Source organism: Cnephaeus nilssonii (assembly GCF_951640355.1).
Source record: "Cnephaeus nilssonii genome assembly, chromosome: 5".
NCBI classification, from domain to species: domain Eukaryota; kingdom Metazoa; phylum Chordata; class Mammalia; order Chiroptera; family Vespertilionidae; genus Cnephaeus; species Cnephaeus nilssonii.
Genome location: NC_137076.1, coordinates 85,834,238 through 85,847,242, shown reverse-complemented (window position 1 = coordinate 85,847,242; position 13,005 = coordinate 85,834,238). Strand labels below are relative to the sequence as shown.

The following is a 13,005-nucleotide window of genomic DNA, read 5'->3' as shown; positions in this document are numbered from 1 at the left end:
ATGATAAAACAAAAGGAGCCCTGGCTGGTGTGGCTCAGTTGGTTGGGCGTCATCCCGTGCACTGAAAGATTGCCTGTTCCATTCCCAGTCAGGGCACATGCTCAGGCTGTGGGCTTGATCCCTGGAAGGGGGCATGCAGGAAGCAACCAATTGATGCTTTGCTCTCACATATCTCTCTCTCTCTCTCTCTCTCTCTCTCTCTCTCTCTCTCTCTCTCTCTATCTCTCTATCTTTCTCTCTCAAAATTAAGTAAATAAATAAAAAATAAATAAGAAAACAAAAGGAGCCCTAACCAGTTTGGCTCAGTGGATAGAGGGTTGGCCTGCGGACTCAAGGGTCCCAGGTTCGATTTTGATCAAGGGCATGTACCTTGGTTGCGGGCACATCCCCAGTAGGGGGTGTACAGGAGGCAGCTGATCGATGTTTCTCTCTCATCGATGTTTTTAACTCTCTATCCCTCTTCCTTCCTCTCTGTAAAAAATCAATAAAATATATTTTTAAAAAAAGAAAACAAAAGGAGCTTGGGACTAAGTCACATCCTCAGAAAACTGAGTGTGACTCATTCAGCAGTATTTGTGAGAACTAGCTAATCAAATACACCATACCTCATTTTAACTTATTTTATTTTGCTATAGTGTGTAGTGTATGTATCTTTGGAATCAATCTTTCCTTTTTCTGGAAGTAGAGAATTAGATAAGTATAAGTAAATAGGTACATGGGCAAATAAAGCAGACAAATAACAGCCACAGACTATTACTATTTGGTATAGAAAGAGGCTCTCTGGACCTTCAGAGATGGGAAAGAATATTGCGCCATGAACATTTTGCTTCTTGGTTTTTGATGGAGATTGAAAGCTTTGATGAAAGATAAATATTATTTGGGTCAGAGAGAATTGCATTAGAATCCTAGCTCTGCTGTTTACAAGATAAATAAAATTAGAACTTTACCTGACCTTTCTTAGCTTCAATTTCTTGTTCTCAATGAAGATTATTTTTATATAAAACTAATATACTTTTGGTAGACAAAAAATACAGAAAAATAAGAAGAAAAACAAAATTATTGAAAGATAACAATAGTTAATATTTTGATTAAATTTTCTGTCTTTTTAATGTTCTTATTTTTACCAAAGTTCTATATATCTATCAATGTTTATATACAGCTTGGAATCAAATAGTTTTTAAAAGTCTATTATAAAACACTGATATTAGTTCTATGAATCATTTGTCTCGCTTTCCAATCTCTCCAAGAAATGAACACCTTTACTTCTTTTGGTAATAAATTCGGTAGTTTCCACCATATCTTCTAAATAATATAATTTTACTGTTGTTTCTTTTCAGCTTTAGTTATTACTTATTGAATTTCCATGATAGCAGGCAAGGATTTAGCTCACTTTCCTGGTCGTTTGGGCTTATCCCAACATGCTCCTATCTTTCCAAAATATCGGTATCTGATATAATAGTTTCAATTAGATCAATATTCTAATTATTATGAGTATGGAAATGGTATGTGCAGCTAAGTCGCTCAGCATGATTAGATTCCTCTTCTTGCACAATGTTTTAGTTTCCCTGGAGTCAATAATTGTCTTGTTTATACATGAGCTTATTTTTCTATATCTTTTTTCCTAATTCAAAAGATAGTCTCTATCTGGCCACCCAACAGACAAACTCCAGCCTGGTGGGTGACCATCTGAGGATGTCATGGGGGTGCTCATCCCCAACCATCCCTCCATTGACACCCAGGCTCATGCCATAGACAGAGGGTGGGATGGGCCAGGGTGGCAGCAGGAACAACCAACTTAGACCCCTTCCTGGAGAGGCAGCAGTGTGTGAGCCCGGCTCCAGCCTCTGGGCCATGAGCCATTGTCCCATCAGACCTCACAAACTAATTCAAAGATAAAATTGGTAAGAATTTAGAGACAGTACCTGCAGGTCATAAAGCAAAATGTAAGGCCCTTCTGAACGCACTGTCCTGCCTGACTACATTGGCCCTACAGGGAGGAAGCCAGTCCTGGTTCCTGGCTACATGAATTATTAGTTTCTTTCCTTTATATTGATTAATTCCACTTTCTCTAGTATCTGCTCTTTAATAGAAAAATTCCTCCCTTAACATCATTTTCAGCTTTAGCTATTGGCTCATTTCTCTGCTTCTCTTTAGATTAAATGTTTTGAAAGAGTTGACTACATCTGCTGTGTCTATGTCCTCAGCTCCCAAACATTCCTAAATCCCCAACATCTGGCTCATGCTTTCACAACCCCCCTGAGCTGTTTTTGTCAATGTTACCAACATCCTGTAGGTTGCCTAAACCCATAGATAGGTCTCACCTTATGCAACCACACAGGAGCATTCAATGTAAGGGACTGCTCCCTCATTCTTAAAACACCCCTCACTTTTAAATTTCAGGACAGATGTTCTTCCTTCCTCACTGGCTGTTCCTTCTCAATTTCCTTAGATGAATTGCTCTCCTCTGCTTGACTTCTAAATACTAGGGTTCCTCTCCTCTTTTGTTTCCACATTCTCTCCCAAGGAAGACTCACCAATCCCCATGCCTTAATATCATACTCTTCCTGTCATCTCTGGCCATTCAACTCCAGATTCTGACTTGACATCACCATTTAGATGCTGCACAATCATTTTATGCATCCAAACTAGGACTCTTGACTAAACCCAAACATGTCCCAGCCCTTCAGCACCCTCTTTTCTCCATCTCAGAAAATATCACAGCCATCCATCTACCTGACTACTCAAGCAAAAATCTGATTCACTCCTGATTTTGTTTTTTTCCTCTTACCCCATAATCAAACCATTAGTAACTTCCAATTATTGTATATTAAAAATAAATGTTGAATAAACTCTCCATCCACATTGCTATTCGATTGGCCCAAGCATCATTCACATAAATGAATGACTGTCCTCATTAAAACAGGTCACCTTTGGGTCCCGCCCTCCCCAATTTCAGCTATTTAAGTGATCTACATAGCACGTATTGAAAATTATAATTATTGACCTAAATTTCACCAATCAGAAAATCCCACTCCCCCAAAAAATAAAACAGGGAGAGAAAAGGAAAACCAACATTGGATAGCTTTTATTTTTTTTATTTGCCATGTAAGGACATTAAAATCTATAATTATGATAATGGTAGTAATAACAGCTAACGTTTATTGAGCAATTCCTATGTGCCAAGTGTATGCCAAACTTTTTTTCATGGATAATCTCTTTTATTCCCACAAAAAATATTTGAGACAGATACTATTATGAGCCCCCTTGTTACAGATGAGAAAACTGGGAATCAGAGAAACAAATCACATGTCTACGTTCTCACTATGAAAAACAATTTTATTTCCATAATCCTTAAATATGAAACACTCATACCAAGAAAGGACATAATCTTTAGCTTTATGAGAAGCTTATTACCTGGTACATTGTCTGCCTTTTTCTCTTTTCACCACAGACTAAGTGAAATAGCCATTGTTTGGTATTTGTCTACTGAGGGTACCATTGATTTAACCTCTGTGATACTATGGTACTAGTTAAGGTTGGAGGTCAGCTATATCACTTATGATCTACTGGTGAAAAATTATTTAGCTGGCTCACAAGCCCTTTATTATCCCAGTGGTTGGCAGCAAATGGTTGCCCGTAATGCATGTGGGCTTGGCAGGTCTTTTAAGAATATATTTGGAATTTCTCCAGAAAAGCAGCTTCCAGAGCCAGTTGGTGGCATCAGTTTGCATAGCCAGCGCTTCCCTTTTATGAAACACGGTGCCCCAGGGAGTCTGGGGTTTATTGACACCCATTACCGGTGCCAAGACCAAGCAATGGGCACCAACAACTTCTCTTCCTGCTGCCTGGACCCCAATTCGTGAATTTGCCCAGAAGTCAGAAATACACTGGCTATTTCTTTAGAACAAGTTGCAAAGTAGAACAGTAGGGCAGGGTGCGGGGATCAACACCCCCAATTGGTGATGCCCCTCAGTTGAATCCATGCTCCTAGTAGGAAATGAATTCTACCTAGTTATATTGCAAATGAATTACAGGTTGTACCCGCTTAATCAAACCCAGTCTGTAGGGCTATCAAATAATATATTTTGTCCTCTAATACATTAGATTTATTGGTCCAAGTATTTCCACTGGCTCACAATGATCAACCAAATGATGGTCAGTGAGGAGTGAATTTGTAGTATTGTCATAGCTGTGTATGGCGCGGGGTGGGTGCTGGAATGCTCGGGGTGGGGTTGGAGAATCACTTCCTAGATTGTATAGATGTCTGGCCACTATGCTGCACACCTGAAACTGATGTAGAATGGTGTTGAATGTCGCTTGAAAAATTTTAAAGAAGATCAGATTAGAAAAAGATTTGAATACCAAAAAAAGAGAAAAGAGTGAATTTGTTAAGAATCTACAGCAGAGTCAGTCTCCTTGCCTAGTCTCTGAGTTAAGGCTAGAGGGTTATGAATGGGATGGGTACGAGACAGCCCCAACCCATGGATATAAATGTCAGCAGGATGCTTACAGCAGGAGTCAGCACAATACAGCCCATAGGCCAAGTCCAACCTCCATCTACTTTTACATGGGGCTCATAAGCGAAGAATGGCTTTTATATATTTTAAATGCTTGGAGAGAAATAAAAAGAATATTTTGTGACAAGTGAAAATGATGTGAAATTCCAATTTCAGTGTCTACAAATAAAATGATATTGGCACATAGCCACATTCATCTCTCTGTTTCTTCATTATCTGACTGCTTTCAGGTTACAATGGCAGAGTTGACTAGTTGTGACAGAAATTGTATGAACTGCTAGGCATAAAATATTTACTATTTGTGCCAGTATAGAAAAAGTGTTCCAACCCCACTTTAAATCATTCTCAGAAACAACAAAAAATATAGGCTACTCAAGTATAAAACAAGGTTAATATTACTTATTTTACTAAAAAATGCCTCCAGAAATGAAAGAAGAAATCATTCAGGAGGAAAAAATATAGCCTGTGACACTATTTAATTTTCAAAAATCTATAACCATCAGTTGTGCATTTTTTTTTTTACCACGTAAACTGGCTCAGTGTCCTAGTTTGACAAGAATATTATTGCATGACTGGCTTTCTGTGTGTGTTTCCAAGTGAAATTGCCATTGGTTGTCACATAGCAAGGCATAGTTGAAATCACTGTGTATTTATATTTCATAAGACTTGAATTGCAGAAATGATGGTGAACAGGAGTTACTGTAATTAAGTTTGCCAGGGAAAGGCCATACAAGAGAAGTTGGATCTCCTGAAGGCCTTCATCCCCATTCTCATTTATTTTATTTTATTTTTTAAAATATATTTTATTGATTTTTTACAGAGGGGTAGGGAGAGGAATAGAGAGTTAGAAACATCGATCAGCTGCCTCCTGCACACCCCTTACTGGGGATGTGCCCATAACCAAGGTACATGCCCTTGATCAGAATTGAACCTGGGACCCTTGAGTCCGCAGGCCAACCCTCTATCCACTGAGCCAAACGGTTAGGGCCCCCAATCTCATTTAAATCAGTAGGCTTGGCCCTAGCCAGTGACTCATATAGTTGGAGCATGTCCTGTACACTCAGGTGGCAGGTTCCATTCCAGATCAGGGCACATATCTAGGTTGTGGGATTGATCCTCGGTTGGGGCTGTAGAGGAGGCAACCAAAGGATGTTTCTCTCTCACATCTGTTTCTCTTTTTCTTTCTCTCTCCCTCTTTCTTTCTCTCTCTCTCAAATCAATAAACAGACAAAACAAACATATTCTCAGATGAGGATTAAAAACAAAAAAGGCAGCCCTGGCCAGTTTTACTCAGTGGTTAGAGCAGATCTAAGGGTTTGGGGCATGGGCATGTACCTGTCAAGGGCATGTACCTCAGTTGCAGGTTCGATCCCCGCCCTGGACAGGTCACATGTCACTCCCTTTCACTCTTTCTAAAAATCAATGGAAAAATATACCCTCAGGTAGGGATTAAAAAAACAATAAAAGACAGTAGACTTGGAGTACCAATCACATTGTCTGAAGTTGAAACTGGCTTACAGATTTAGTTTCTTAATCTAGAGTATTTTCCCAAATTGAGATCCACAGAATATTATATGACACCAGGTATTAAAATGTTTTCCATAAAAAATGGTTTCATTTTGAAATAAGTTTGGAAAACATCAGAAATCTGAGATTTTAATACTGTAGAACATTTCAGAGCCTTTAATATGTTCAGGAGCACTGTGAATCTCCAAAGGCAGGATGTAAATTCTTAATATACTTGAGTAGATTCTCCTACACACGTGCTCATAACTCACTGCTCAGGGAACGTGCAGTTCAGAAGTACTAGCTCAGTCTCGTGGGTTGTTTCTTACTTTGTCTCTCTGAATCTTGCAATCCCTAGGGCTGGGGCAAATAAAGCCCTCACAAAGTGTTGTAATAAATTGTTGGATCTGAAGTTATTTATGACAAACGTCATACCTAAAGGTTAGACGTTTCAAGATGACTTAATTTTTTATGAAGCTAATTTTTGCTAGACACGTTTTGCTTTTACTTTCTTAACCATTTTAATGCAAGATAGTGAATAACATAAGACAGCATTGCTCAAGTTTGAGAGGGGAAAGTGGGTACAAATATGCAATGCATAGACATTAAACTAACAAAGGAGGTTCTCAAAGTCCTTCCTTGCTGGAATCAATTCAGTAACCTCCTGTTTCTTTTGGATTGCAAATCTGTGACCAATTTTATTGGCCCAACATTTTGAAGGTCCCATTGCCTCTGTCACTGAAGATGGAGGAAAACTGGAAACAGTCACATATCCTAGGAGACCAGTGTTGCCAAATGAAAGAAGAACATTGAGTTTTCAGCAAGTCCAAAGAATAATGCAGTAATTGAGTTCTCTCTGCAAACTCAGGACATGGATGAACTCTTTGTAGCAGCTTTTTAACCTAAGGCCAACTTTTCTTAGCTACAGCGCTCCAGAAGAAAGTTGTCTCTTGGTTGAACCAAACCCACTCACCTCTATATTTTTTGTATATAGTTGGAAACACATGCAGCTTATAATGATTGCAAGACCCTCTTCTGTTACCTAGATCCTGAATTATCAACAGGTCTACTTTCTCCTGTTATTAAATAATTCTAAATTAGCACAAAGACCTCAATTATTGGACTTGTTAAATGTTGGTTTAAAAAATAATAAAACAAGCCAGAAGAAGGAGGAGGAGGAGGAGGAGGAGGAAGAGGAGGAGGAGGAGGAGGAAGAGGAGGAGGAGGAGGAGGAGGAGGTGGAGGAGGAGGAGGAGGAGGAGAAGAAGAAGCTCAAACTACACAGAACAAACAAAACCACTGCATTCAGAAAGAGGAAATAAAACAGATTAAAGGAAAAGAATTATAAACATTAATAACAAGTATCACTTGCACTCCTTTTCTTTCAGAAAACTTAAAATGTCTCTCTGTATCATTCATTCATTCATTTCTCAGAGTATCCAGATGGTAGTTGGGTATGGGGGATGGGGAGGGAATGCAATTGTCACTGTGTCTGTTGATCCAATGGATTACTTAAATAGGCAGCTTTAGGTTGAAGTCAGAAGAAGTTTATTGAGGCCTAGCCAGTTTTGCTCAGTGGATAGAGCATTGGCCTGAGGACTGAAGGGTCCTGAGTTGGATTCTGGTCAAGGGCACATGCCTGGGTTGCGGCACAATCTCCAGTGAGGGGCATGAAGGAGGCAGCGGATCTAAGGTTCTCTCTCATCATTGATGTTTCTGTCTCTCTCTCCCTCTTCCTTCCTCTCTGAAATTATATATATATATATATATATATATACACACACACACACACACACACACACACACATATATATATAAAGAAAAGAAAAAGTTAATTGATTTGCAACTCAATGAGTTCTCAATTTTGCCTTAAATTAAATCACAATGAACTCGGGGGTATAAAGGGAAACCAGATGAGACTGTTTTGCACAGTCAATAACTTGGCCTCTATTTAGAGGGCTTTTATATAGGTTTTCTGCCCTTCCATTGATCCAATTCCATTGATAGAACTGTGAATAGGTCATATTGACTATGGCATCAACAGAGTTGCAGTGAATCAATTTTGTTTCTTTCCAAAGTTGAAGTAGTTTAAAGAGTTCATGCTAAGAGACTCTGATGCTAATAAATAATACTATCATTGGCATTAATTGGATGACCACTTTATGTAAGACAGCTTGCTAAGTGTTTTACTTGCATTATTTTATTTAATTCTCACAATGACCCAATGAAGTATACCCATTGCTTACGTATATAAGTTGTTGTTTGTTTTTTCCAAATAAATTCACTAGTAATTGTTTAGGCTGGGGACTTTTTCATGATATTGCAAGTCTCTCTAGAACACTTATAATGAGTCAAATTGACTTCAATGTTTCATGATGCTTGATCAAGCTATGTCCCCTTTATTTTCCACATTGCTAGTCTGTGGCACAGCTGAGATTTGAACCTGTGCATATCTGTCCAATATCAAAGCCCATGCTTTTAGCCCATTATGCCAGGTGGTTTCCCATTACTAAAACACTAAACATAATTAGGTGGAACACTGTCAGGTAGTTCCTCAAAAAATTAAAGAATTACCATAGGATCTAAAAATTCCACTTCTAAGTACATATAACTAAAATAATTGAGAATAGGGACTCAAACAAGTATTTGTTCACCAATGTTCATAGCAGTCAAATTCACAGTAGTCAAAAGATGGGAACCATCAAATGTCCACGAATGGATGAAAGAATAAACAAAATGTTGTATATACACACAATGGAATATTATTCAGCCTTAAAAAGGAATTAAATTCTGATACATGGTACAACATGAATAAACCTTGAAAACATTGGATAAGTGAAATAAGCCAGACAAATATTATGAGGGACCTAGAATAGTCAAATTCATAGGGACAGAAAGTTGAATGGTGGTTGCCAGGGTTTGGGGAAAAGAGGGAATGGGGTGTTATTGTTTAGTGGGGACAGTTTTAGTTTGGAAAGGTGAAAAAGTTCTAGATGGTGGTGATGGTTGCCCCCAAATGGGAATATACTCAATGCCACTCAACTGTGCACTTAAAAATGGTTAAGATGGTACATTGTGTGATATATATTTTATCATAATAAAAAAAGTAATTAGGACTTAGGTTTGTGCTAAAATAGAAAAGTAAGAGCCACAGAACAAAACAATAGTATAATTTGAGATCTACTTTGTAAAAGTTGACTTAACATTAACCAAATAAGCAAACCTTATTATGTCCAACAGTACTGTAAAGCTTACACTTTATTTTCATTAAATAAAGATCTACATAAGTAGCAAAGAGAAAAATTCTTTCAGTATCACTATCAGATGGAACAACACGAAATACAAAGTGTCTGGATGAATTCTAGCAAGAACAGCTTATCTCAAGGGACATCCAATAACATCTTATCTTATTCCTTAATTACCTTCCATGTGAACCAAAACATTTTCCATGAGAAAGAAATCTTGAAATATTACCAGGGAAAATCGGTTTGAATTTTCTTCAAACCAATGTTGGGAATAGTAAACACTTTGAAGGAAATATTACATAATTTTTCATCATCACATATTAGTATTCTCTTCAGCAATATTTTTAAAATAATTAAATTGGCTCATTTGGTGCTCTAGATTCTGGCCCAATTTGATTATTTACATTAAAAAAATGGACATCAAAATAATATAAGCATTAATGTTAATTGATTAGTACTTTTTTATTTATTGTTTTTCTTGGTCAGAAGCTTCAAAGTAATCAAATAAAATTTACCTTGTGCTCAATCCAGAGCTATAAAAGGAGCCAAATCAACTCTATAAGATGTACTGATTTAAAAATTAGTTTTATATATGCAAACTCATGGTCATCAGATGGCCAACTATTCAATCCCAACTTTTTCATTGATTGGACTTTGGATTTGCTTTTTTCCTGTGCTTGAACTATTCTTCTTGTGCCATTGCATGAGTGGTTCCTTTTCACCTTTTCCAACTCAAATGTCACCTTCTCAGAGAGGCCACACCCGACCATACTCTATCTATCATGGTCTCCACCATCACCCTGTCACTCTTCATAAGATCACTCTGACTTATTTCCTTGGAGTCACTTTACCATTCTCTGAAGTTATCTGGATTTTTTTTACCTGTCTATTGTTTGCCTTCCACCAGTAGAACATGAGTTCCACAAGGGCAGGGCATGGCCATCTTGTTTTCTATTCTATTCCTCATCCTAACCGAGTGACAGGCTCATAGTAGGTGGAGTTGCCCTTCCGGTTCTGCCTTGCAGCCATGTATATAAGTGGGCTCAGAGCCTTGTCCCCTGGGAAGCACAGATGTCTGCTCTGCTCAGCTCTTCTCTTTATGGGTGCTACAGTGGGATCATCTCATTGGCTGGGGAGGTTGGACAACAAAAAATGACAACCTAGAGGGTTTTGAGAAAGAATTGCTTGCTCCTTAAACCTGACTCTACCCTAAGCCTAACTCTTCCAGAGTTTTTTGCAGAGTTTATGAAGTGGTGCCTCATTTCCCATTGGCCACACTTCCTTGGCTCTGTAACTTTCTTGGGCACCCCATGAGAAGAAGGGCTAGCTGAGTTAAAGAGTATTTAGTCATTTCTGTGTTTGCTCTTTCTAATGCTATTCTAATACCTTGATATGACACATATCCTTAGCAACTTACAAGTATGAAGCTCGCCTCTCTTTCCTACTTGGTTCTCTGAGGACCAGCCCCATGAACAACATTAGCTCTGAATCCATAGGGAGGATAGTGAACCAAATGAATAAAATCCAAGCTAACTTGTCTTCCCATTTTAGAGATGGAAAAATCAAGTACCATCACTGGTCTCTAGATCTTTGCCTTTACCACCTGATAAAGCAAAGCAAGGCAATAGAAATTAAGAGTGGAAAAAAATGTCTTAAGACCATTTCTAACTCTATAATTTCAGGGTTCCTATACAATATTTTGTGCCTCTAAATTAATAGTGAATAGCTGGGATCAAAGAAAACTGATCAGTCAGATATTTTGTTTTTAAGAGGGTCAATCCAAAGTCTCAAAAACTAAGATAGTAGCAGGCTTATGGTATGCCCTACAACCATGGCAAACTGCTAATTCTTCCTGGGGAACTAAACAGAACACCTTATTTTGAGAAGGTTCATGGCCATACAAGATAAATAAATTTCCATGTCCCTTGTAACTAGATATGTGCATGTGAATGAAAGTGACCAGCTAAGCCAGATCATGTGCTTCAAAACAGTGGGCACAGCCCCCTCTCCCCCTTCCATTGCTGGCATTTGGAGGTGGTGGTGAGCCATCCAGAGGCACCAGGGGGAGAGTAAGACTCTAGGTGTGGAAAGAGAAATCAGCTTTTCAGAGTCACCATTCTTAACCTTCTAGAGCCGCATATCACCCATTACTTATGCCTAGATTGTTACATAATAAAGAAAATATGTCCGTCTTGTCTAAGCCACTGGCATTCAGTTTCCGTTCTAGCAATCAAATGTCCATTTTAACACAACTTTCCTTTTTGATTGTGACACTGCATCATCATGTTTTCAAATTGGTTTGAAGATCTCAAAATGGTAAACTTTTTGAGTTAAAAAAGACCTTAAAAAAGACCTTCAAGATCAGCCTATCTTTCACTTAATTGATGAGGAAATTGAAAAGGGAATAATTCTCGAGCCTCACAGGTAGCTTGTAATAGGCCTGGTGCTCAGATCTCCTGAATTTCAGTTCATTGTTCTTTTCCTTTAAGGTCCATTAGCAGAACTCCCTGGAAATGACTCTGGGGGCTCCCTCTGGGAAGCCCGGACAACTTACGAGCTGGGGACTTATTTTTCCCAGACAACACATAAACAGCGCTACCCTGCATGCACTGAGAGGCTGCTCTGACTCCCACTAAGGGAAGGAAGAATTACCAGGCCCAAGCCTGGTTTCGGCACCCCTCATGGTGGGATGATGGGAGAATCAGGTTCCATGCTTTTACTTCTTTTCTTGCTGAGTCTGGCCTTGAAAGTTTTCCAGCGATTCTTTTTCCTGTGACCTAGCCTTGTGGAATTTGTCTAGGACCCTGGATTTTGGCAGTTAGAGGCTCAGAGAACACCTACTTAATGACTTCATTCTATACTCTGAGTATGCATTATTGTTCACATGTAATTTGATAATATAAGAAATGTTCTATAATAACTAGCAGTGGGTAGTAGTAACTTCAACTGTCAAAGGAACAGCACAGAGAACAAACAAATCATTTCACTTCAAGGTCTTCTACTGACCAAGTGCCCAACAGCCCCCTTTGGACATAGGGCATTGGTACAGTCACGATTAAGACAGCTGCCTGAAGTCCCATGGAAAGTGGGCGGTAAAATCTAACTGTGAGCATACAAGGTTCTTGGGCTTACCCTTGCAGTACATTAAAATATACCTAAGAAACTAAGCGCTTATTTTGAATTGTGCAAGATTCTACCCATGATGCACAAGTAGCACACATTGCTTACCGTCCTCATTTTCATCAAAAACTGGGGGTTTGCTTGACGTATTGGCTCCCATGGTTGTCTGCTCAGACCTGGATCCTCCAGTTACATAATTCCGGCAGAAACATTCATCCTCGCTCAAATGGGGTCTGGATGCCTTAGCTAGATATCAAGGAGAGAACAAGAAATGATGGCCTTGTAATACCGTACAAATGGCACATTCTAGTACCCTGAGTGCAGACGGTGGCCAAAATGTTCATTTGTACCACTCTGGTGAAATTTTTTGTACTTGAAAATAATTTCAGCAATAACAGAGAACATTAAGCATCTGGGAGAAGCCACTTCACAGCCTCATTAGTAGTGGACCTAGACTTACAAAGAAGGAGCAAAGCGAAATACGTTTGAAGTATGAAGACAAGTTTAAAATGAGGTCAGCAGTACTTTAACAACTATAAAATAAAAATAGTATTTTATTATGACTCTCCATATGTTTGAGAAAATATGTTGATTTAAACATTTTTTTGATGTGTGAT

The 13,005-nt window shown here is 38.6% G+C and overlaps 1 protein-coding gene across 1 annotated transcript in view; it reads right to left on the bottom strand.

The window, feature by feature from the left end:
• The window catches only part of STK32A (serine/threonine kinase 32A), a gene marked incomplete at its 3' end in the record, with an annotated part of 84,374 nt that extends 71,774 nt beyond the window's left edge, over positions 1-12,600 (bottom strand). Inside the window, exon 1 of the mRNA XM_079773280.1 lies at positions 12,497-12,600. Coding sequence (XP_079629406.1) covers positions 12,497-12,548 — 52 coding nt within the window. The 5' untranslated portion in view covers positions 12,549-12,600. The remainder of the gene's footprint in view (positions 1-12,496) is intronic.
• Between the last annotated feature and the right edge of the window lie 405 nt (positions 12,601-13,005).